Source organism: Oreochromis aureus, linkage group 8 (assembly GCF_013358895.1).
Source record: "Oreochromis aureus strain Israel breed Guangdong linkage group 8, ZZ_aureus, whole genome shotgun sequence".
Lineage (NCBI taxonomy): Eukaryota > Metazoa > Chordata > Actinopteri > Cichliformes > Cichlidae > Oreochromis > Oreochromis aureus.
The window spans coordinates 8,871,053-8,896,668 of NC_052949.1; the positions used below are offsets into that span (position 1 = coordinate 8,871,053).

The following is a 25,616-nucleotide window of genomic DNA, read 5'->3' on the forward strand; positions in this document are numbered from 1 at the left end:
GAGAAACGGCCTTTGTCTGAGTTTCAGACGAAATGCATTCTGGGATATTTAGCTGTACCAAGTCCACACAAGTCACCACCGATGCATGCTCGATAAAACAGGCGGAGCGAGAACACATCCGGGACTTTTTCGCGTTCTCGGTTTGATGCATACTTCGAATTGGAACAGTACTTGGTCTCCGACTGATGACGTATCACGAGTACACGAGAACACAAGTACGCATATTGAGAAATGGCCACAGACACAAAGAAACACGGCTTAAATACACAGAGGGAGCAATCAGGGAATGAGTAACAGGAGGGAAACACAGCTGGGGCAAATCAGGCCTAACGAAACAGGGGAAGCAAAACCAGATACATTAACATAAGACACGGACTTTCAAAGTAAAACAGGAAACATAACACAGACTGAACTTACAGACACAGACTCACAGGCAGGCACTACAACAGAGAGACATGGGACCAGGGCAGACAGACACTGAGTGGATATAGCAGACAGGGGAGACAGCAACCAAGGATTACACAGAGACAAAAACAAAAAGACAGAACTCTAACAAAGAAACCAAAGACTACTATATTATTTATCATTTCTCCTATTTCAGTCTCCTATTTGTAGAGATATTTTGGTAAAATATGCTGGTAACACTAAATGGAAAGCAGCCCCTCAAGACCTTAAATAATTTTTTAAAACTGAATGGTCTAAAAAAGTTACTGATATGCTGATTATTAAATATTTACTTATGTTAAAGTATGTGTAATGATTTGGGGGATGGATTGCTTTATCTTAGTCCTCATTCTGATTGGTATTTGTTTTATATTTCCAAATCTTAGATATAATGAAGGGTTTTACAACATAATACTTACTTGAGTGGGGTGATCATTGATAAATTGTTCTCGAACTTCATGTATGGAGTTATACAGAAAAAGGGACATGACACTATTTTTAAAAAAAAACAATACAAAAACATATCCAACTATAGTCATTAGTATACCATATAGTTATGACTTTTGGGGACGTTTCTAACACAAATATACTCCGCTTTAACCCAAATGGGGACATTCAATGGGAAACTTTCCTTAGGGAACTGGTAAATACAATGAACTCTGATTATTAAACATCTGCATATGTTAAGGTATGTGTAACTACTTTTCAGATAGATTTCTTTATCTTAGTCCTAATTCTGATTGGTATTTGTTCCGTATTTTTAAATCTTAGACATAATGAAGGTTTTTTTTTAACATAACCCTTGCTTGAGTGTGGGGATCATTGATAAATTGTTCTCCAACTTCATGGGTAGATTTATACAGAAAATAGGGACATGATACCATTTAAAAAAAATACAAAACCATATCCAACCATATTCTTATGACTTTTGGGGACGTTTCTAACACAAATACACTCCACTTTAACCTAAATGGGGACATTCAAAATCCTGCAGCTTATTTATGTTTCTTTGTTTTAGAATAATAAAAAAATAAATTAAACAAATAACATAACATTCCTTTTTATGAAGCTTATTTAATTTTTCCGTTTCATTAGCCTCTCTTAATTAACAAGCTAATCCTCATTGTTAGCTTGCACATGAAAAACTTAAGGTTGCTAATAAATGTCCATTTTTATTTTAGAATCATAAAAGCAGAAAAAAATTGAAATCCCCTAAAATATTGAAAGTTTGGTTCATTCAAACATCCCTTGATTTCTAATCCAAGACAGCTCTGAATGTGTAATTTATTCTTGGCTAGCTTTTTCAGGTTAATTAGCTAAAGCCTTTTTTTTTTCAAAATTATCAAGGGCACATCTAGCAAACCAATATTAGCATTTATTACTAAATAACTTTCTTACATTCAAACAGACAATGGTGAAACTTTTCAGCAGAAACCGTAAGATACAGGTATAAGAAACTAAAAAAGTTTTAATCACTTTTCATACCTTTAAAGCTGCTCTACATGCTGCTGCTTCCCGGCACACACCTCGATGGCTGCGATCAAGGCCTATGGTGACATAGAGGTCTTACCTCACCTCCCCTACCTTTAGGCTGTCCCTGCTCTGTCCCTCTTGACTCTCACACACACAAACTCCAGACCTGCGTTCATCTCTTTCCTCTGATCCCCCCCACCCGACCGACATACAAAACTCTAAACATCGCCCTTTGACTGACTGCCCCACCCCTACTTGCACACAAACTCTTGCCCGAAAGCACTCTGATTGTATGACACTAGTGTTTATTGTATTGTGTTGTACATAGGACTTTTGTTTTGTTTTTATCTTTAAGTTGTTCACTGTACACTGAAGACCGTGGGAGCATTACAATTTAAAATTCCTGTGTACATCATCTGTACATATGGGTTTTCACAATAAAGCTGACTTTAAATTTGACTTGAGTCAAGCTCTGCACATATCTCTAAGGCCCAGTCCAACCACGCTACAGAAGCTAATCTTTCCCGCTTGTATCCAGGATATAATTTTTTTTCTGTCATGATCCATATCTAATGACCATAGTCTTACACAGTTTTTGATCAGCTCTTAAAGAGACTTTGGTGAGAATTAAGTTTTATCACCATTCAACAGAAATTCAAGAAACATCTTAAATATGTTGCAATACAAGTATCAAGAATTTAGAGTAATTTATGTCAAGCTGCATGTAACAAGGCGGCCCTTAGCGGCTGGAAACACAGTGAGATGGACCAAGGCAAGTGTAGTGGAACAAAAGAATTTATTTGCTATACAGCTCTCCTTACTAGTGATGGGATTTCCGGCTCTTTTTAGAGATCCGGCTCTTTCGGTTCGGCTCACTAAAGAGAGCCGGCTCTTTCGGCTCCGAACCGGCTCTTCAGGTTGTTTTGTTGCTTTAATTAATTTATTATTAACAATAATATAAAATTATGCACAAAAGGAATTAATAACATAAAAAAAGTGGTTTTATTTATATATGTTTAGACAAAACACGTACAAACTCCAAAACACATTTCTAGCATGAACTGAACTTCCAAAGCAGAGCTACTAGATCACTTAAATTACACAATTGAAAGCATGTGTGTATTGTTTGTGTATTTATACACAGGCACTCATATATATTCACATAATTTAAAAACAATGTTCATTTACCTGTTACTACCACACACCAAATCCAGTCGTTGGTACTTGCTGGCTTGTGTAGCCACTAGGTAACAAAAGCTCAACACTGCGCCGAGCATCCTGGAGCACTTCTGTTGTCTTTTGTACGTGTTTTGAATTTTTATGTGCTTCGGAGTTTGTACGTGTTTTTACGTGTTTTGGAGTTTTTACGTGTTTTGGAGTTTGTACGTGTTTTTACGTGTTTTGGAGTTTTTACGTGTTTTGGAGTTTGTACGTGTTTTTACGTGTTTTGGAGTTTGTACGTGCTTCAGGGTTTGTACGTGATTTGAAGTTTGTATGTGCTTTGTCTCTAGGGGCCACCGTAAATATACTTTTATTTATTCACTCCACATAAAATGTAATAAATAAATCATATAATACAAAAATCAACTATTCACATTTCAACTTTTAACTATTTAAGTTTTCAGCTTTTTCCTTTTACAAATTTAAAGTGAAACAACACAAAACGCTGCAAACCACAACACAATTAAATATAAATTAAAATATGAAAACAAAAAGAAGATGCACATTCTCTGTCATATGGGCCTGCATGAATAAACTTTCTGAATCCTTTATCATCTGCAACTGAAAATAGTTGTGGATGATTACTATACCTTTCTAATGTGACGTTGTTGTCCCTGGCTTTCTTTCTCTCCCTCTGGCTCTGTTCCTGTGCTACTGAGTGTAACTACCGCCCCTCCCCCCTCTGCCCAGCGTAAAGCACAAGGCTCGCATGCTGAGTGAAGCAGAAAAAAAGTGTGAGAGGCTGAGAGAAAGAAAAAAACAAAAAAACCCCACGTGACAGCTCGCGATAAGGAGCCGGCTCGCGTCGTTCACGTCAAAGATCCGGCTCTAAGAGCCATTTTGTTCGCGAACGACCCATCACTATTGGGGACATGGGAAATTTTTGCAATTTCACACACTTCCACTAGGGGCAACATAGAGTTATACACAGATTGTGAAAAATTTTGGGGGCAATGTCATACACATACACAAAAAATCTAACAAATGTCACTTTTGGGGACAGGTGAGATTTTTGGATTAAAATATGTTTTAGAGCATGCTGAACGCTGTTAGAGGTAAATTAATTGGGGACGGTGGTTTTGGTCCCCAAAGGGAGAGGAGTCCCCAATTTTGACACAAGCAAACTCACACACACACACACACACACACACAGTCTCGGGGACACAAAAAGTCTCTTCTAACCTCTCATGTGTTCCGCTCACTCTACAGACATGCAGCATTTGTTTCAACGTTAAATTGTCCCTGGACAGTGGGTAACAGGAGGCAACAAGAAAACATTTGCTGTCCCACTTAATATTTTCTGCTTTCCTTCATTTTGCTATTTTTGTCATTTATGCAGACGATCCCATTTCAGTCAGTTTCTGCATTTACAACTTTTTCCATGCGCACTTAATATAAAAAGTCTTTATATCATCTAATTATAGCAAGTAGTCTTTTCCTAAAAAATAAGTGTTACTATTGAGAATAATATATATAATTTAAGGGGTCATCCATTGAAGCAAAATACTTCCACAAATTCCAGATGTTTCTGCATTCATGGTTTATAGCAAAAGGCCTACAGATGTCATGGGTAGGGAAAGAGCGTTAACGGCCAAGCTCCCCGGTATTTTATGAGCGCCTTGTATGTCCATATTTACAGCTTGACCATGGTTTTTCTTCTGTCTCTTAGAAATGACATTTCTCAAAGAAGTTTAAGTATCTTGGGGTATTGTTAGGGGTAAAGTTGAGCTGGCGATTGACATGTGTGTGGCCTAGACATAAGCATCAACATCTGGGGATTAAAATTTAAATTGACGAACAAGTGTCAGATGTTCCTCAACTGACAGCAATTGACAGCAACTTGACGATGGTTCCAAAACCCATGTCGGTAAGCCCTCAGACTGTTTTTGTCCCATGTAAAATATGTAAATGCATATTTATATGGGGCAAAAACAGTCTGTACAGATGTAATCACCATGACATCACCAAAAGATGTAGTTCTTCTAATAACGACGTAAAGCTGGTTGCAAAATCAAGTCAGTCCACATGAACTCCCATGTCTAAAGTCACCAGACTGTTTTTGTCCCATGTAAAATATCTAACCAGCTTCACATTGTTATTAGAAGAACTACAGCTTTTGGCAATTTCGTGGTGATTACATCCATTCTACTTACATACAGGTTTATAGGAAAAGGTGAATTTGTGCTCACAGCTGTAGTTCTCTTACCTAGAAGTTTGTAGTTCAACATGACAGCATATTACTCCCATTGATGTGACTACCACAACACCAGTTGAGTAAACTGTGCCACAAAGTACAGATTTTCATGGAGTCTGTGGTACATGCTAATTTTGCTAAATTTACGACTATTCGTTGGTTTTCTGCAAATGTATGTTGTTTCATTCAGTGTAATTGGAAATGAGTAGAATAGAAGCATGGCTTGTTTTTATAGGCCTATGCGCATGTGTTTCGCATAAATTTTCTCAAGCAAAACAATCTTTTTGAGGATTGTAATAAACTGTTGCAGTCAAAGGGGAATTGAAAGTCCAGCACCAAAATGTACAAGTTAATTTAGAACAAACAGTTGAACTGTGGATGTTTTTGCTCATGTATAGGGAATGGGAGAGGATTTTGGATAACAGGAAAGAGCCTGAAAGCAAAACTGCTCTTCCACAGTAAGGAGACAACCAAGGTGTTTGCTGAGGCAGTCGACTGCATCACTCTGTGTCTAAATATCTAAATTGGAGAAAACCAGCGATGTGAGACTTATCTTTATCAGAAAAACTGATGCTTTACCTCAAAATGTGCCTCTTATAGTCGAAGTAGAAGAAGTAACAGTTTTGCAAAAACTTAAGGAGAAACATCATCTCTGAAAACTTGTTCAGTCTTTCATCAACAAACTCATAAACACCACTAATCCACTCTGAAGGATGACCTCCTAGAAGCTTCGTGATCATTCAGTATCAAACTTAACAAAGGAATTTATTTTTAAAGAGATGTTTTCAGAGCTTCGGTACCCAGTGGTGAAGATGGTCTCTATCTTTAACTGTGACCGAGCTGCCAAGGCACTTCAGACCCATGTTCCATTTCACGCTCTAGCTCCCACATTCAATTTTAATTGAAGAAACTTTTCTCTTCTATCATACAGACACAATGGGTTGCAGAAAAAAGATCTGATCCCATATCTTATCCTTTTTTTAAATTTCATAAATACGGTCAAACGATTCTCATTTATCAAACAATTACGAGAATAGAGTGGACGATTGTATGTGATTCTGTGATGCTCGCTGAGCAGCACTGAATTTTTAAAAAGGAAAACACTACAAAGAATTAAAAATGATTCTTTTTTTTTTCTTTTCTTTTTTACATGCTTCATCTCAGAGACGAACACTTTCTAGGAGGTTTGTGCCTCAAATTAGAACTGTTCTTTTACATTCCCTCTCTGTTTTGTGATCCCTCATCTCTGAGGCATCACTTCCACAGAGACATACCAGCCCGAACTGGCTTAAAGATAGAGATCAAATTCTAGTGAAGGAAGTGGTATTTATATTCTGTAGAATCTCAGACCAGGGCTTAAAGAAAGGAACATTTCTGTTCCTGAAATGTGTACAGGCCTTAGGAGACAGGATGGATTAAGTTACCCGTGGGTATTACAATACGTCTTTGGAAAAAATGATGGCATTTTGAAAGATGGACATGGCAAATGCCAAGGCTTTCTGTAAGTAGGATCTGAGACTACATAACTGTTTCTCCCCTTCAAATGATGCTCACGGGTTTTAAAATGTGTAAACAAGAGTCTGCACATAATGCCCATTGATCTGTATTTTTTTCCATTTCCTGAAGGGAGAATCTACATTTGAAACTTCACAGCCCATTGTCATTTTTCTCTGCTTAAGGTTATGTATATTTTATCAGAATAATGTCACATATAATGGTTCTTTAGATTTTTTTCATTGTTTGTTGTTTACCCTCTGGCATGTAGAAATGAATATCCCACAAGAAAATAGCTAGGCACAGAGTACAATCTACTGTAAATTGTTTGTTTAGAAAAGATGTGAGGCAGAAAGTACTTCTCCTTGCCCTTAAAACATCAGTCTGAGATAAAGGCTGAGATGACTGGAAAAGGGGAATTATATCTTCTTGATCGGTGCGGATCAACCCACACAGTGAGTATCAGACCAAGACGAAGGAGAGATTAGCTGGATTGTCTGTCTCCCTGGGCATTTTAGATCAGATTTTTACACAGGAGGCGAGGATCAGATATGTGCTTTCATTTTTCATCTGCAATTCCATCTTATCAGTTTGAAGAAGAAGATGTATTGATGAGTGATCAGATAACAAACGACAGAGTGCCACATGCCTGTGCATGCGATCTGTTTCTTTTTGTATCATGTAAAATCCAGAAGCCACCGTGTGCTGGATTTCTGTCTGATTATCTTTCAAGTCATTCTTATGGCAGTCAATCAAAGTGATAACTTTAAATGATAATTAAAAAGGTTTGCTGCGATTAAAGTGATCCATTTTTTGAGAATACTATATTATTCTCTGAAAAAAAATCCACATTCACCCATAAATGAGGAGGCGCACCAGTATGAATGATGTAAGATAATGTGATGTTTTCACACACTGTGTGCACCCCATTATTCAGCAGCTCATAGGAGCACTTTCAGCAGCAATAACTCGTGGTGATTATTTTCTGTATGACTTTATCAGTCTTTCACATCATTGAGGAGCAATTCTGATCCACAGAATGATCCTTCTCTAAAACATTGCTTTAGTTCAGGGGTCGGCAACCCGCGGCTCCGGAGCCGCATGCGGCTCTTTAGTCTATTTAGTCCGCGTGGTTTGGGAAAATAAATTAGAAGTATTTAGCTGAAGTGCATTTTATTTGTGTTTAGTTCTTTTTTTAAAAACTTGTAGTTCTGTATTGGAAGATTGTTGTGATTTTGAAATATAAAAATAAAATAATATTTTATTATTTTTTTCATCGTTCAAAATAAGCGTTACACTCGGGAAGCCGTGTACCACCAAACGCCGTGCATTTATCGAGACTTTCAACCCCAGGTAGGCCAATTATGGATCTTCGGATCCACATTATGTCGGCAGCTGTTCTCCACCGTGAACTATGTTAAAAACAAACACCGCTCCTGCCTCACAGATGACAGCTTACAGTCCTGCGTAAAGATGAAAGCCCCGATTTGCAGACGCTGTGAGCAGAGGTTCGGGACCAGAAGTCTCATTGTAAACATATCACGGCAGACCCGACGATGTTTGCATGAACATGCTTTTCAGCATCTCTATATTGACCACTTTTCACACACGGTTGCTGTATGCATACAGCCGGCTGCAGCTTTTCAGCTCACAGCCCGACAACACAATAGCAGAGAGAGCACAGACTTTAAGGCGGCGAGGCGTGATTGCGGTGTTAAAGGTTGCAGACCCCTGTATTAGGGGCTCAAAAACACAGCTTCAAAAGAATGTTGATGTAGGAACCATATCAAATTGAAGGTGCTGATATACCACTGATATAATGATTGCAGATTCGTATGACAAACCCAGAGTATTTCTTGGTTTTCTAACAGTGTGATTACAATAGTGTTCACCTGTAATCACTGCAAGTAATTGGAATGAACCTAATGCAAACCGGGTCAAGTACTTAAATCACTGACTCATTCACTTGGATAAATACCAAACTTTAATGAGCCATTGAGTCCTGGTTCACTGAGCCTTCAGTTAATCTTAGTTTGATTTAGCAAATAAACAGATCACTGCACTGAGCTTCAACCTGACCCTGTTGTTTCTTTGTATTTCTGCAGGATGATGGTGTTTGGAGTGCTGACGCTAGTCCTGAGCTGGACTTCACTGGGAGCTGACCTGGCAACCGCTGTGGTAAGCTCCCTCGCTTTCTTACCCCTGAGTGACTGACTTACTTTGATATAAAATACCCTAAACTGGTCACCTCTCTTATGATACTTGATAGTTTGCAGAAACTATCTATTTAAGGTATTAGCTGCTAATTAGTGGTTCTAAGCTTAAAAGCCAAGTGTTTAAGCTTTATCAGGATGTTAAGGTTACAAAAATATTTATGAAATCAGTCTAAGTGACAGAGATCCCTCACAGATGGACAGAGTCATCTAAACAGGTTCTAAAACTGCCCAATCTCAAATTCTTCTGATCACAGCTATCCGTCTACCATGTCATGAGCTTTTGATCTCTGCTGTCAAACCACACGCCATTAAAAATAGACTGACAAAAGAACAAAATTGCAAACCTACACCTTTTCAGCAGCATTATACAGAGCTCAATAACCCGATTCCAATTCAAGGATTATGACAACACGAATCCAATTGCCGTATTCACACTGAGTAGGTGATTAATTTCAGTGTTTTTCCTCTCTCATCGTCCCAAGGCTTAAAAAAGCCGCGCAAGTGTTTGATCGTGTCAGGAGTGTCGTGTGTGGAGGCGAGGAAGAGATGACCCAAATGCTGGACTCACGGTGCAGGATAATGGGGTTTATTGTAGGTAGGTTGGATGAACAGAACATGAACTGAAATGGCTGACTGGGTGGATGACTGACTGAAGGACTGAATGGCTGGCTGACTGATCTGAACATACATGCGGAGAGAGGACATTAACATCACAATAACATCAATGACACGACCGTGAACGAGTGGAAACAGAGGACTTAAATACACAGACTGATGAGGATGATAATGAGAGACCGGTGAGTACACAGCTGAACATAATCTGGCTAATAACACAAGAGACGAGCTGACACAGGAAAAGCAGGAAGAGAGAACATTGATGTGGCCACATATTGTAAACATAACCTAAACGTGACAAAACTGAAAACACTGGGTCACCGACCCAGGAACCCTGACAGTATCCCCCCCTTCAAAGGCAGGCACCCGACGGCCGAAAGAGAAAGACACCAGAACAGGGCGGGCGGAGGGGGCCCAGGACGGAGGGACGGAGTCCAAACAGAGACAGTTCAGGCGGACGGCCACGTGGCCGGCTGTGACGCTGGAGGTGATCCGGTGGGCGGCCACGTGGCCGGCTGTGACGCTGGAGGTGGTCCGGTGGGCGGCTGCGAGGAAGACGGCGGCGGCCACTGAGAAGGTCCGGTGGGCGGCCGCGAGGAAGACGGCGGCGGCCACTGAGAAGGTCCGGTGGGCGGCCGCATCCAGAACGTGGCTTGGGCGACGGCGTGGCAGCCGCAGGACCAGGCGAGGCTAACACAGAGGCAGAAGCCAGAGCCGAGGCTGGACCAGGCGAAGCAGAAGCCGGGGCCGAGGCTGGACCAGGCGAAGCAGAAGCCGGGGCCGAGGCTGGACCAGGCGAAGCAGAAGCCGAGGCCGAGGCTGGACCAGGCGACGGCATGGGAGCCGGCGGTGACGGAGCAACAGCTTCGGAGGCTGGGCCAGTAGGCGCGGGAGCCTCTGGCTGGAGACAGGCAGGCCCAGGAGGCGCGGGAGCCTCTGGCTGGAGACAGGCAGGCCCAGGAGGCGCGGGAGCCTCTGGCTGGAGACAGGCAGGCCCAGGAGGCGCGGGAGCCTCTGGCTGGAGACAGGCAGGCCCAGGAGGCGCGGGAGCCTCTGGCTGGAGACAGGCAGGCCCAGGAGGCGCGGGAGCCTCTGGCTGGAGACAGGCCGGGCCAGGAGGCGCGGGAGCCTCTGGCTGGAGACAGGCCGGGCCAGGAGGCGCGGGAGCCTCTGGCTGGAGACAGGCCGGGCCAGGAGGCGCGGGAGCCTCTGGCTGGAGACAGGCCGGGCCAGGAGGCGCGGGAGCCTCTGGCTGGAGACAGGCCGGGCCAGGAGGCGCGGGAGCCTCTGGCTGGAGACAGGCCGGGCCAGGAGGCGCGGGAGCCTCTGGCTGGAGACAGGCCGGGCCAGGAGGCGCGGGAGCCTCTGGCTGGAGACAGGCCGGGCCAGGAGGCGCGGGAGCCTCTGGCTGGAGACAGGCTGGAGACAGGCCGGGCCAGCGGGTGCGGAAACCCCTGGCTGAGGAGCGGCCGGGCCAGCGGGTGCAGAAACCCCTGGCTGAGGAGCGGGAGAGCTCACAGCTGGCTCTGGATGCTGTGGCTGCAGGTCCGGGAACTGAACAGGATGGTGGATGAATGACTGGACCAGAGAAGACTGGACTACAGGAGAGGACTGGACTGACTGGGCAGGAGGCGACTGGACTGACTGGACAGGAGCAGCCTGAGCTACAGGTGACTGGACAGTAGCAGACTGGAGAGCAGGTGAGTGAACTGGCTGGACAGGAGCAGACTGGAGAGCAGGTGAGGGAACTGGCTGGACAGGAGCAGACTGGAGAGCAGGTGAGGGAACTGGCTGGACAGGAGCAGACTGGAGAGCAGGAGAGGGAACTGGCTGGACTGGGAGCTGAACAGCAGGAGAGGGAACTGGCTGGACTGGGAGCTGAACAGCAGGAGAGGGAACTGGCTGGACTGGGGATGCTAAGGGATGAACAGAGGTAGGCCAAGCTGACGACGGAGCTGTGGTTGGTGTGGCTAATGGCTGAGCTACAGACTGAGCTAGTGACGGAGATAAAGCTACAGCCTGGGCTAGTGACGGAGATAAAGCTACAGCCTGGGCTAGTAAAGCTGGTGCCTGAGCAGGGGAAACCTCAGCTAGCCTAACCAGGGATAGTGCAAGGGCGTGAAAGGCTGGATCAGGAGGTGGTTGAAGTGGTGGACTGACGGCTAACTCTTCTGAGCCTTTAGGGAGGTCAGGCTGAGTTCTGGCTGCCCTCAGCCTGGGCGCTGGGACAGGCACGGGAGGTGGCTGGACACCAGTCACCCCCACCCGAGAAACAGGAGCGGGTGTGGAGGTAGACTGGGTCGCAGCTGCCCTCCTCCTGGGAGCTGGCACTGGTGTGGGTGTAGGCTGGGCCCTAGTCATCTGAGGAGGTGAAACGGCTGAAGAGGAAGGCCGAATCTGGGCCACCGTGCTGGTAGGAAATGGCTGAGTGATGGGTGTGGAAATGGTGACTGGGTGTGTGATACTGGCAGGTTTATCAGGGATTGTTCTGGTCTTTCTGCCACCACTATTTACAGTCTTTGGGGGAGCAGAGCAGAAAAAATCTTCCCAGTCCACAGAATCCTCCAGGATGGAAACATCCCATGAATCAGAGATGGGTTTATCAGTGGTTTTAAATGAGGAATCGAATGAGGGTGGAAAACAGTCACTGGAACTCACCATCGGGAATTGCTGGAAATAGTTTTATGGCGGCGTGTGCGCCGCTTTCTCCGGGAAGAGGAAGCGGGCGGGGTACACATCCGAGCCTTTGGCGCGGGAGCCTCTGTTGAGCCGAGGTGGGAGGCGGAGCCGCTGTGCCGTGGCGAGGTTGAAGGTCCGGTGAATGAGGCAGATGGCGTGTGAGCGAGGAGCAGACCCGCGAGAGAGGGAGCCGCCGAAGCGCGGCGCGAAACGCCCACTCTCCGCGGCAGATGCTCCGGTGCAGGTGGGGCAGCAGGTGGGAGAACGCGGTGTCTCCGAGGCCCGCCCAGAGCCAGGCAAGTGCCCTCAAAGATGTGCTCTTGCTCCGCGAAGAGCCGCTGTTTCTCCTTAAGCCTCTCCGCCCAAATGGAGAGCGCTGCCTCCTGCCGCTCAAAAAGGTCCGAGTCCGCTGGGTCAAAAGCAAGTCGTGTCATTCTGTCAGGAGTGTCGTGTGTGGAGGCGAGGAAGAGATGACCCAAACGCTGGACTCACGGTGCAGGATAATGGGGTTTATTGTAAGTAGGTTGGATGAACAGAACATGAACTGAAATGGCTGACTGGGTGGACGACTGACTGAATGGCTGGCTGACTGATCTGAACATACATGCGGAGAGAGGACATTAACATCACAATAACATCAATGACACAACCGTGAACGAGTGGAAACAGAGGACTTAAATACACAGACTGATGAGGATGATAATGAGAGACCGGTGAGTACACAGCTGAACATAATCTGGCTAATAACACAAGAGACGAGCTGACACAGGAAAAGCAGGAAGAGAGAACATTGATGTGGCCACATAATGTAAACATAACCTAAACGTGACAAAACTGAAAACACTGGGTCACCGACCCAGGAACCCTGACAGATCGATGTGGAGGTGAGAACTCACCGTGAAAATAGAGAGAAACATGAGACACGATGAATATCAGATGGCTGAGCACTGGTGTTTGACTAAGCTGCCTCAGGCGTGTGTGCTATTTTTATCATTTTTGTTGCTGGATGTTGCTTTTTTTTTTTTACTCAGGGCAGCAGAGGATTGTTTACATGTGTGAATTAAATTTGGAGATAATGAGCGTCAAGTAAGCAGGAGTAAGTAACAGCGAGAAGTTCGATCTGTTGCACAGTGGTGTCTGGTTTTATCTTCCTTTTTATCTGCATGTTCAAGTCTTCTTTGCGAGGCTTCACTCGGTGTGGTCTTCATTTTCTGACACAATGACACTAATGGTTTCCTTTTATAGCAATGCTACGGCACACATGTATGACTAAAACACCAAAACCCCCATCTGCATCCACCGGTCAAGACATTGCAAATACAGACAAATACAGAATTTCTCAGTAGATGATTCATCCTGTCCATTTCGTCTCCTGCACCATGACACATGCTGCGCTCAGGTCCATCTATGGTGTGTAAGGATTACCTCAACGGAAAGACAGTACTTTCCCTTTAAGGAACTTGAAAGCGTCCAGTAAATTACATGGTAATCTAACTAAAAGGTCTTCTTGTTCTACATCTCCCCTTGATAAATGAATAATATAACTTTTCATAAATTGCTTCAGAAGAGTCACGGGTACATCTTGTCCTCTCAGACCTAATGATTTTGTGTGTGTTACAAAATCATTCCATCTCACTTTTATGTAACCTGTCTGCTGGGTGTCACTGAGGCAGAGGCTGACTCTGAATGGTTTGTACACCCTCAAAAAATAAAGAACCTGTCTTTATCAGTACAACAGCTTGTTACTGGGTACTACCCTGGACAGGAGTTACTTATTCTTCTACTTGTGGGCCGAACCTTGTAGAGCCCAGTCTTGAAACTCTGGTGACAATTTTGCACTTTATTAAAACGGCACATACACAGATCTGTTAAAAAGTGTAAGGGTAGCTCTATTAGAAAATCATCAATATATTTTATTATTCATTTATACACTTGGAAATGATTTTGGTCAGGTTCGAACCCAGAAACATCTTGGTAGTAGATAACAGCACTAACTACTGAACCACTGTGCTGACAGTACACTGTATACAAGACAGATACAAAGTGAAACTTTTCTGGGGGGGTTGGGGTCCACAGTTAAAAAAAAAAAGTATAAATAAAAAAATGGGGCATTTTCTGTGAATTAAGCTACCGTAACGTTTTCTGTAATTTTAGAAATTAATTTGTCATAATGTAGGGACATGCTGACAGATTTCTTTAAATTTTCTAGAACAGCATTTCTTATCAGGAAAGTAGCAAAAACTGAAACTTGCTCTTGGAAGAGTTTTTCTGATATTAAAATATCTCAGGGTTTAAATGTGTAGTTAAACTTCTTTAGACTGACAGACAGTGGAGGTCCACTCATTTGTTCCACTTAACATCAAACTGTAAAATGAGTTTGACATGAAATTAGTAGTATTGATAATATTTTCTTTTATGTTTCTGTAATGGTTAATTAACTGCTATGCAAAGGATCTTTAAAAACAATATTTTTAATACCAGTATATAATTATAGTTAACCCTGAATTTTCTGATGTACTGTTTTACAAAAAAAATGTTTAAAAATCAGAAAACATATTTTTTTGATTAGGATGCCAAATTAGTTATTTACTTGCAATCCTTGACAGAAAAATTAGTTTTAGCTGTTTAATTTTATGCTCAATTCATTACAGATTTTTTTTCTGAGAAGTCCAGTGTGCTCAAATTTGGGTGTAAATATGTTGAAATCAGTTTGCTATTAATTAATTCCAAAATTAATAACTAAATAACTAATAAATAAAAATATTGTTTTGGCAGATTTGTGAAATGTTTTCCTGTTTTTTTATTACAGGTAGTCTAATAAATTCATTAAGGATCCAGTGTATAACCCTAGATGATACATTTGTGTAGATAGTCAGGATAGAAATCGGCTTTTGCTGTACCTCTGTTTCTGAGAATTTATAGGTGAAGTCCACCTGGGTCTTTTCTTTGCCTGGGAGTAAACATCATAAAGGCTTCGTAAAAGCAATTACATGAACAATCTGCACTGGCTCCTCAGACATCATTTATGCGTGTAAATAGGAGCTTGTGCTTATGTCGATGCAGGTGTTACTTCTTAAATGAGATGTTTATGTGAGAGGCCCAGATTTCATGTGTGTGTGTTCCTTCATATAAATGTGAGGGTTATATACAAACTGCTTGCATAAATGTTAGGCAGACAGTTGGTGCTTGTGAGTCAGTGTGGACTTAACAGGTTTTAGTTTCTAATAACAGACTTGTAGACATCATACATCATCGTATGAAGGCATTTCATCTTTAATAAATGTTGACTCATTCTTTATGCTGGGAATTGTTGAAAACACATTTATGAGAATGCACTTTTTAATCAAGTGTCTTCTTTAAACAAATTCTTTTAGAATTTATATAAAATAGAGAAAAGCGGAAAAAGCAGTTAGAATGTGTTTATTTGATCTTTTCAGCCCTAATTCCAAAAAACAAAATTTAACATAGAGAATGATGTGAAAGTACTAATTAATTGAAAGATCTCTTTTGAATTTACTATTCAATTGAATTTATGCAAAAACCTCATTTATAATGAAATCACTGACAGCATTTTCAGGTGCTACAGACTGAACACAGGACAGGCCAACATTCCTGTTTAGATGTAATTGTTCTACACAATTCTTCAGCTCACCGAGCCAGCTAGCACCTATGGGGAATTTGTGCGCATGTGCAGGAACACCACACACATGGTGACCTCTTTAACCACCACGTACCACTGCCATCTGAAAATGTCTGAAAATCTTCGACCTCCTCCACCCCGACTGAGAGCTGAACTTGTGAAAATCGATTTGCCACTGCAGTCATGCAGCTGTGTCCCACTTTAAATAAGAATGAATTTCATTGCCCTGCTCTAATGATGCAAAAACACCCACCGCAACCACGGGAACTAACAACTCTGCACTGTTTAGTACATAGAATCTGGATTTATCTGAGTTTCTGATCAGCTTCATGTGTGACTATATTTACAGGTGTGACTGACAGACCTGCAAGATAATCTTCACATCCTGTCTGTGTGCAGACTGCACTTAAATTAATGGCTGAATACTTAGTAAATAAATGCATAATGAATACACCCCATTGGCAGAACTCCTAATTACCAACAGCGGGTAGTCAGAACTTTGCATTTTCTGAGATTCACTGTCGTCCCTTCAGGAATTCCAACAGACTTGCTCTTGAATTGTAGCGCTCCTTGGTATCCCTCGTCTCTAACAAACTAGCTCAGGTTTGCTGGGAAACACAGTTTGCTTTATCTCTTCTGTGTGGGGCTCATTAGTGTACCCCCAGAGAAGGTTAAGCTACACGCAGTGTTTGTCCTGAGCCCCGGGGACATTTAGCATTCAGACGGCACAGTTCAGCGGAGACTGCCACTTGTCTTTTGTTATTTTTGCCAAGGCAGGTTTCTTGTTAGCATGTTGCATTGAATTGAAAAGCATTCCTGTTAAGATGTGTTAAAGGGGTACAAAAACAGCCTTATTCCCTCCACTGTGTCAAAAAGCGCTAAAAATGATAGCAATCACTATTCATGTTTCTGGAAAAATGTTTTAGTTAAAAAAATATGTATAAATAATTGTCAAGCTGATTACTTGGTATTTGACACACCACATCATTCCTTCTTTGAAATGTGAGTCATGAATTTTTTTGTGAGTCATGAAATGTGAACCATTCAATCTTTTTTTCTGATATGTCCTTGTTTCCCACTCTCTTTCCACTCCTCTCACATCTTCTGTTTTATTTTAGGGCACAAGTGATTTCTGCATTTCCCCTGACAAATACATCATGAGTAAAACAAAGGATGTCATCAGTGCTGGTAAGCTTCAGTGTGAATAATAATGATCCTTTAATGGATTCATTATGTGACCATAAATTTGTGGCCATGGTGATAATTGATATTTAGCAAAGAGAGGACAATGATGATGAAAAAACATTTTCTGTCTGCTTTTGTGTTTGTGTTTTCTCAGATATTGTTCATTACTATCTGTACTGGAACCAGACTCTCTCCAACCCCTTCCAGCAGGTAGGAAACAGGATGTGTTGCAGAGCTCCTCGCAAAAATTGCAGGTCATAAAATGTCCACACATCTAAGCCAAAAGAGTTTTGATTAACACGAAGAAATGTTCTGTAGACATTTGAAATTAAATCTTTATCCATAAATGAGGATTTATGATGTGCAGGTAAAACTGGACACTTGCTGGGTATTTTACAGATACAATTTAACATTGTTAAATGTTATTTTGGTGGCTATGCACTTGCCATCAACATTATTAGGTACACATGTTCATCTGCTAGTTAACAGAAATGTACGAGTCACAGGGTGACAACTCACTGCTTTTAGGCATGAAGACATGCTCAAGATGGGCTGGTGAAATTCAAACTAAGCATCAGAATGGGACAAAAGAGGTGATTTAAGTCACTTTGAACTGTGTTGTGGTTGGTTGTTGGTGCCAGATGGGCTGCTCTGATTGTTTCAAAGACTGCTGATCTTCTGGGATTTCCCCAGACAATCATCTCAGGGGTTTGCAGAAAATGACCCAAAAAGGAAAAAAATATCATGTGAGCAGCAGCTCTCTGGGTGAAAATGGCTTGTTGATGCCAGAGGTCAGAGTAGAATGGCCAGACTGTTAAGCTTATAGGACAGAAACATAGCAGAAGGTATGCAGAAGAGCATCTCTGAGTGTACAACATATTGAAGCAGATGGGCTACAGCAGCAGAAGACCACACAGGCTGACTCTCTTGTCAGCTGATAAAAAAGAGTACAGTTCACACAGGTTCACCAAAACTGGAGTATAGAAGATTAAAATGTTGCTTAGTCTGATGAGTCTCTAGTTTTGCTGTGACATTTGAATGGCGAGAACAGAATTTGACAAAAACAACATGAAAGCATCTGTCCTGCCTTATATCATTATATAAGTTCCTACTGGTGGTGTAGCAGTGTGGAGGACATTCGATGGGTACTGTTTCCAGCAAGATAACACATCATGTCGCAGAGCTCAAAAAATCTCAAACTGGTTTCTTGAACATCACCAGATACCAGACCTCAATCCAGTAGAGCACCTTGGTGGAACAGGAGATTTGCATCATGGACGTACACTCAACAAATGTGCAGCAACTGTGTGATGCTATCATGTTAGTATGGAGCAAAACCTCTGAGCAGTTTCCAGCACCTTACTGAATGTGTGCCATGAAGAATTAAAGAAGTTTGAAGACTAGTAAGGTGTACTTAATAAAGTGTCTCGTGAGTGTATGTTTATTTTGAATTTAACAAATCTGTTCAAACTACCCACTACATCAACATTCAAATAGAAGCTTTGTCCTGATTTTTTAAAAACTTTTTTAAAGGTATTAATGAGGAAATATCAAACAGATTCATGATTAAGCTCAATGTTCTGACCAATCACCTAATATTAGTTTAACTATGGCAGGATTAATATTATATTCTTTTTCATAATCAGCCCTTTAAAAGACTCCAAATTTCTCCTCAAAACTCCATCTTAGAAGTTTAAAGAAGAAACTGTTACTTATTCTTTTTTTTATTAAATAGAAACTGTTATCTGAATTATTTTTTTTTTTTTAAATCTTGGAAATGTGAATTGTGTAAACAGCATTTAAAAGACCATTTAAATATGAGCAAGGTCATTCCTGACTCATTTAAACAGACTTAAGACAGCTGTTGTTGTGGCGATACTAATCGATATTAATAGCTACAAAAACCAAATGTCGCTCCGTTTTAACAGCAAAATGCCTTCATGTCTCTTGAACTGTAATTTGCGATGCTCAGTCCTTGCTCATTTCTTTGCCCCTCAGGCTTCATCTTTGTCAGGCTTTCCCTTCGTCCAGCCCTGTCTGTCTGAGTTACATCCTAACTTCTAGCAGAGGAGTTATAAAACCACCAAGGATCAAAGACTGTCGCCATTATTTTTCTCTCTTTCTGTTCTTGCTTCCTTGATGCATGACAAAGCATACCTTAGTGTTACAAAACTGCCGAGACAAAGGCTATGAAATTGCACGTTAGATGAAACAACCTGGAGAATCTCTTCTCCTCCCACTCTTCTGAGGATCCGTGGAGTTACTCTTCAGGGAAGCAGTTTGTGGGTCACTTCACTGACTTCCCAGCTGACATCAGTCAGCAGTTAAGTCAATTTCTGTAAGTTCTGGTTCACCAGACCTCAGATCTTATTATCTGGCTCTTGTAGACATGCCCGAGGAGCACACCACAAGAGCACAGCGGCAGAGGGCAGACAAGCGTCACCTTGCCTGGTAAACAAAGTCAGCGCTCTTTTCACTGTCACACAGATAGCCAACAGGTGCAAAGTTCACAAGCAAGCTGGCAGATACAGGAATTCACACTGATTGGCAAGCAAACAAGCTTCTCCCCCCTGTTTATCTTACTCTCTTAGGTGTTTGTCTCTCCGCAGTGCCCTGCAGGTCTACCTTCCTGCCCCAGCGTAACGCTGCCTTTGGCATCACTCCTGTGCCAACTCTTTATCTATTTTATCATCTCTTCTCTTTTTTTACTGTCCTCCTCCATACACTGTCTTTGTCCTATTTTTTCCACTTTATTTGGCTTAGAACAAACTCACCCAAGATAAAGTTGGGGGAAAAAAATCAATTGAAGCAGGTCGACTGTGTAGCAGAGAGCTACTGGGCCATGGACGATCATGTAGATCAAAAAAATGTCAGATCAGAGGAAACCAATTACATTTATGGATAGTTGAGGTAATTGACCACATCTTGTTTCAATTTAACACTGTGCCCCAGGCGTGGGGTTTCAGGCTCGTCTTGTTAGGCTGGGTGACTGTGAAGATACAGATTTACTTTGAAGATATGGCAGATTAATTGATGTATGATCATACTTGAATGTTAATTTTAAAAAAGGCAGAAGGCAGGAACGATTGTGTTTCAGGTAGAACAGACTATCCCATTACACTGGGCTGACTTTGGATGCTTATTTTGCCCCCTGTTGGTGAGAACATAGATCTGTTGTTGAGATGGGAGATTGTATCTCAAGTAACCAAAATCAAAGCATGTTAAAATGAAGTGCAAAATCTGACATTTTGACATATGACTTAAGTATAAAAATTTTATTTGTATTTATATTATCATAAGAATAAGTTGGGGTTTTTAATAAAGTTCATCAGTAATCACTGCATAAAACAGGGGGAAACACCCAATACCTCCAATGAAAATTAGATTTAGCTTAGGCCAGTTTTTTAGGCCTGGATTCTCCATTTCAATAAATTCAACCCAATTCAGTTAGATAAAAATAAAGCCAATTATTATGGCATTAATGCTTTCACCTATAGTTTTTTTTTTTTTTTTTTTTTTAGAAATTACTGTACATTTTACAGTACCTCTATTACTCAGCCCAAGGCTTGCTGCATTCATATGTGTTATTTGCCTGCTATTCATTTCTGTGTTTAAAAATGTACTTTTGTTTGCAGCCTCTGGCCATCTTCCAGAGGTCTCTGACCACCATGCAGATCCAGAGCCAGGGTCTGTTGCAGTTTGCTGTACCACTGTTTCCTACGGCTGAGGTATGGCACACAGAAACACTTTTATGCTGTAGTTTGAGAAATAAAATAAGGGCTGAAGTGTTTTTCAGTGATACGCTGACCTCTCCACAGAGAGATCTCCTGGGTATACAACATTTGCTCAACTCCTCGGAGGCCAGTCTGCACCAGCTGACCGCCCTGCTGGACTGCAGGGGGCTCAACAAGGTTTGTTCACTGCATCCTAATTGGCATTAGAGAAGCACAACTAGGTCAACTTGAGAGTAAGTGGCCATTCAGGATTTCAGAGTAAAACTGAAAGTGGAACTGAGAGCAGAGCAGATAAAAGTGCTTTTAAAAACCTCTTTTGTTTTTTGCAAGTTTGTTTGCACAGTGCGGTTCATGACTGCAATGCGGTTTACGTGAATGATGTTGAAGTCCCATCGAATGTGCAAAACATAAATGAAGAAAATGATGACACACACCGATGCACTAAGTGCTTTTTCATCTTTGGCTCATTTTGTTCCGCCGTGTATTCAAACATGGCAGCGAGAGTACAGATAATGAGCAAACAGTTTGGCCACATATCTGTGTTCTGCACTTGACCTCTTTAGGACTACCTGGATGCAATGGTGGGGGTGTGCTATGATGGAGTGGAGGGTGTACTGTACCTCTGCCTGTTCTCCATTCTGGCAGCCTGTGCCTTCACTGTCATGCTGTGTGCCATTCCCAGGGCATGGAGACAAATTGCCTGCAGGTCAGTACATTTTCAGGCTTGTCTGCCTGCCTGAGCGGCCTCATTTTCTCATTCTGCACCAATCTCTATGTACATCACGGTGTACCGTCTAACCCAGCACATACCAAAGAATACTGTAATCTGAAGTTTTGTTTCCATCAGGCGGGATTCGCACCGTACCCAAGAAATGCAATATCGTAAACTTTTCCTCTGATGCTCCTTTCCTAATTTCTCACTGAAGGGAGCAAGATTACGATGACATGGATGAGGAGGACCCGTTCAACCCACGGGCAAGGAGATTAGGGTCACAGAACCCCGACCACACCAACATGCACAGCTTCTGCAGCTACAGCAGCAGCATGGGCAGCCAGACCAGCCTGCACCCACCCGCCCCGGCTGTCTCCAATGCCCCAATGTCTGAGTACATGTGAGTCAAAAAGAAAACCAACTTGGGGGGGAAAGTGACATCAGAAATTTGAGCCATATCCCGAGTCACTTCTCTCATTTTTCCTGCAGGAACCACACAGCTCTTTTCGGGGGAAATCCACGGTATAAGAATGTGCCTCTGATAGGACGAGGCTCTCCACCCCCATCGGTGCGTTGGGTCCCAGAGGCCAAGTCCTTCCTATGATGTCATTTCTTTCTCAGTTAAACTCAGGAAGTGGTTTTCTTAGAAATAACAGCTTATTATTTCTTACATTTTTGTTTTAACTTGGTGACTCAGCTAACCTCCTTTGTTACATTTTACATTCACATCATTTAAATTTTAATTCCGATTAAATCCACTCTTTTTAAAGGTTCTTTATAGTATTTAACCAGATACTCTTGTGTTTTACACTGTGGCTTTTATTTTCTGCTGTGAACAACATACAGGAGGCTGGCTTACAGTGCCAAAGCAAGGAGAGGAGAAGTAATTTAGTTAATATTTAATATGAACAGAACACCATTTAGCCTCTCTCAGGCCTCTCTCTCAGGATAAGGTGACACAGGCCGTAACCCATAAACTCTTTCACTGTCGACACACAAGTTTTTCTTCCTCACTGAATTAACTCAGCACCCTGCTGGGCCTCTCGTCTCCTGTTATATCACAGAGATAAAAATAGAAACATTTTAAATGAAGTTTTCATTCAGCACACGCTCCTAATAGCATGCTGTACACCATTTTACAGATCTCTAATCTGGATTTTGCTTACATTTATAGGAAAGAAATAAGTTTTTATCCTTTTTCCTGCTCAGATTTTTTATTAATAATTGCTCATATGTTTAGAATCTAAATTGAACCAAATTTATACATGTGTTACTGCAGCTTTAATGTATGTAATTCTTTTTAAGTTAGCCAAAATTATCATTAACCTTCAACCTTTAATTCCAGCTAAAGTACCAACTAAACATGTGATATGCTCTGTCTTTTGACTCTTTACTACAACCAAATAATATGCATGTTAATTTCTTCCTCATGGCTATAACTGTACAGAATCATGCAGTCATCTTCGGCTAACAGCTTCTTTTATATATTTTTTTGTTTGTTTGTTTGTTTGTCATGTGTATGTTTGTTTGTATCTTTCATTTCTATATTCCCTCTTTTTTTAATCAACTTTTGGAGATATACTCTCAGCAGTATAGAAATCGAGTAAGTCTTTTCTTCTCTCTCTGTCAGGAATAAAGTCCCTCACTTGTCCCTCTGTTCCATCTCCTATCATTTCTCCTTCACCTCACATTATCTCGTCTCCTGTGCAGTTCTCCTGTTTAGCATGACTTTTAATCTGCAACCTACTGTCCCCGTCGCAGATAGGTTCACTTAGCAAGGGTATTTCAGCCCCTGGTGTTCACAGGGTGGTACTGTAGTTGCGTCTCTGGGTACTTTCACAGTCAGCTCCTATGTGCATGCAGTCTTTCTCCGGTCATTTAGTTTTACACCTAGCACTGACACAAAAGTATTAGCAGTAGGGATTCTGTGCACTGCAATAAAATGGATTTTACCTGGAAAGTGTTTCACATACTTTATGCTATGTGTGTATTTAATAAATAAAGGATTGACCTTTTAAAACAAACTATAGGTAATATCTAAAATATTTTACCCTGCCATGGTCTGTTATTTATGATTTAAATGAATACTCCACTGAAACTTTGTCTTAGAAACTAATATTCAACCACTGTAGGAATATGATATGCATACGTTCGCCAGCCATACACTCACCTATTCCACTGCTCATTAACACAAATACCTAGTCATCCAATCACATGGCAGCAACCCACGATATTTAGGCATGTAAAAATAGTCAAGATGACCTGCTGAAGTTCAAACTGAGCATCAGAATGGGGAAGAAAGGTGATTTAATTGACTTTAAAGGTGATTTGAAAAAATTATGAACCCTCCTATTAAAGCAAAAATTACAGCCGGTCTGAAAGCAAAAGGTGCTCCAACCCAGAACTAGATAGGTGTAACTAATAAACTCTCTAGCGTGTAGCTATACTATAAACATGTACTATATATTCATTCTTCTGTAGTTTCACTTCACCTGTTTTTTTTAACCTGATCACCCATGCTCTCCCTGCTTTATGTCCCACTAGGGGAGTCGGGAGCCTCAAACATTTCTCATGTCAGTGCCACAGTCGAGTGAATTTGATACATAAAGATAGATATTCAGTGGACTGTTCCTTTTAGCCCATTTCCCCTACTTTCTTCCATTACAAATGAGTTTTACATGTTTACATCACCACAATCTAATACAACAGACTTGTAATATTCTCTATATATGTCTCTGTGTTGGTGTTTTGTCTATAGTACTCTCCCACTATGAGGGCCACCTACCTGTCCATGACCGAAGAACAGAGGAGACACTTTGGAAATGACTTCCAAGCATAGACTTCCCTGTTTGCCCAAGGAGAGAAGCAGCATCGCATACCATCTACAAGACAGCAACATGCAGCTGATAGAAGACTCACAGAGGAAACTGTGTGGCTTCATGTTTGTCAGGACTCCAGCGTGTGGAGTCTAATGATAATGGAACAATATCTGTAATCTTCTCTCTGTTCTTTTAGCTCATTCATGACATTTCTATCCTTTCTTGGAGAACGTGCTAGACATTTCCAAGAAGCGCTGTCAAACTTAACAAGCTCTTAATCTGTTTTGTCCTTTGATACCCTCACACGCTCTTTTAAACATATAAAAAAAACCACAAAAAAAGTTGTTTCCCAATAACGTAAAAAAGAAAGTTTAAATTCAGTTGAGATCTCTCTCTGCCTTTGAAATGGAGATGTGTACTAATTTTGACATCTTATATTTGAGTCTCCAAAGATAAAAGATGTGAACGCGATAGCTCATGCATCGTTATTTTCTATGTAGTGTGCTCCATGCGTGATATTTGTGAAGCACAGAGCCAGCACTGGCAGCACACAGCAGGAGTTTGCGGAGCAGTATAATTTATTTGCAGTCTCACACACACACAAACACGCCTGCTAGTGAAGCTTTAGGAGTCCACAGAGACGAGACTACCTTGAGACCATGGCTTCTGTAAATAAGTTGTAAAATAACAGATTGTTGTCTTATTCTGTTTTCTGTTTAAACTGTGTGCCATTTTTATATACTTTTTCTAGTTCTGTCCAGCAATACATAGGACCACTATTTTTTGTATTTTCTAATGGGCCATTAATTCATACTCCCTGTATATCTAATCCAACTAAACCAATAAAGTCGTCATTCCTATTGTGATTCGGGAAGCTGTGCTGCTCTCTGATTAATGAATTCAGGTAATTATTGTCATAGCAAACAATCCAAATAATACATGTTTGTACCGACTAACGATGACTTTCTTGTGGATTGGATATATGCCGTGTCATTAATACGTTTTGTGTGTTTGTTTCAGCATGTTGCACTGTACAGGCACAGAGAGTGGTGCTTAATTTTGTTTGTGTGTGTGTGTGTGTGTATGTGTACGCAAACTTCAGGGTCTAATCGTAAATTGAATAAACCAGCTTTGAGTACAACGCGATGAGTCTTAATTTTGTTTTTGAGTGTTTGTGCCTAAAATCATTA

At 41.6% G+C, this 25,616-nt stretch overlaps 1 protein-coding gene across 2 annotated transcripts; it reads left to right on the forward strand.

Moving 5' to 3' along the window:
* Nucleotides 1–6,710: 6,710 nt before the first annotated feature.
* LOC116326010 (protein tweety homolog 2) lies at nucleotides 6,711–25,568 on the forward strand. Of its 2 annotated transcripts, XM_039616803.1 has the most exons (11): nucleotides 6,711–6,833; nucleotides 8,932–9,004; nucleotides 17,095–17,164; nucleotides 17,316–17,371; nucleotides 20,797–20,889; nucleotides 20,980–21,072; nucleotides 21,459–21,601; nucleotides 21,822–22,007; nucleotides 22,097–22,175; nucleotides 23,184–23,210; nucleotides 24,366–25,568. In XM_039616803.1, exons 1-11 carry the CDS (start codon nucleotides 6,718–6,720, stop codon nucleotides 24,444–24,446), a joined length of 1,017 nt encoding a protein of 338 aa, XP_039472737.1. In that variant the 5' UTR covers nucleotides 6,711–6,717; the 3' UTR covers nucleotides 24,447–25,568. The 2 variants fall into 2 exon arrangements, with proteins under 2 accessions (XP_039472737.1, XP_039472738.1); XM_039616804.1 differs by lacking the exon at nucleotides 23,184–23,210.
* Nucleotides 25,569–25,616: the final 48 nt, after the last annotated feature.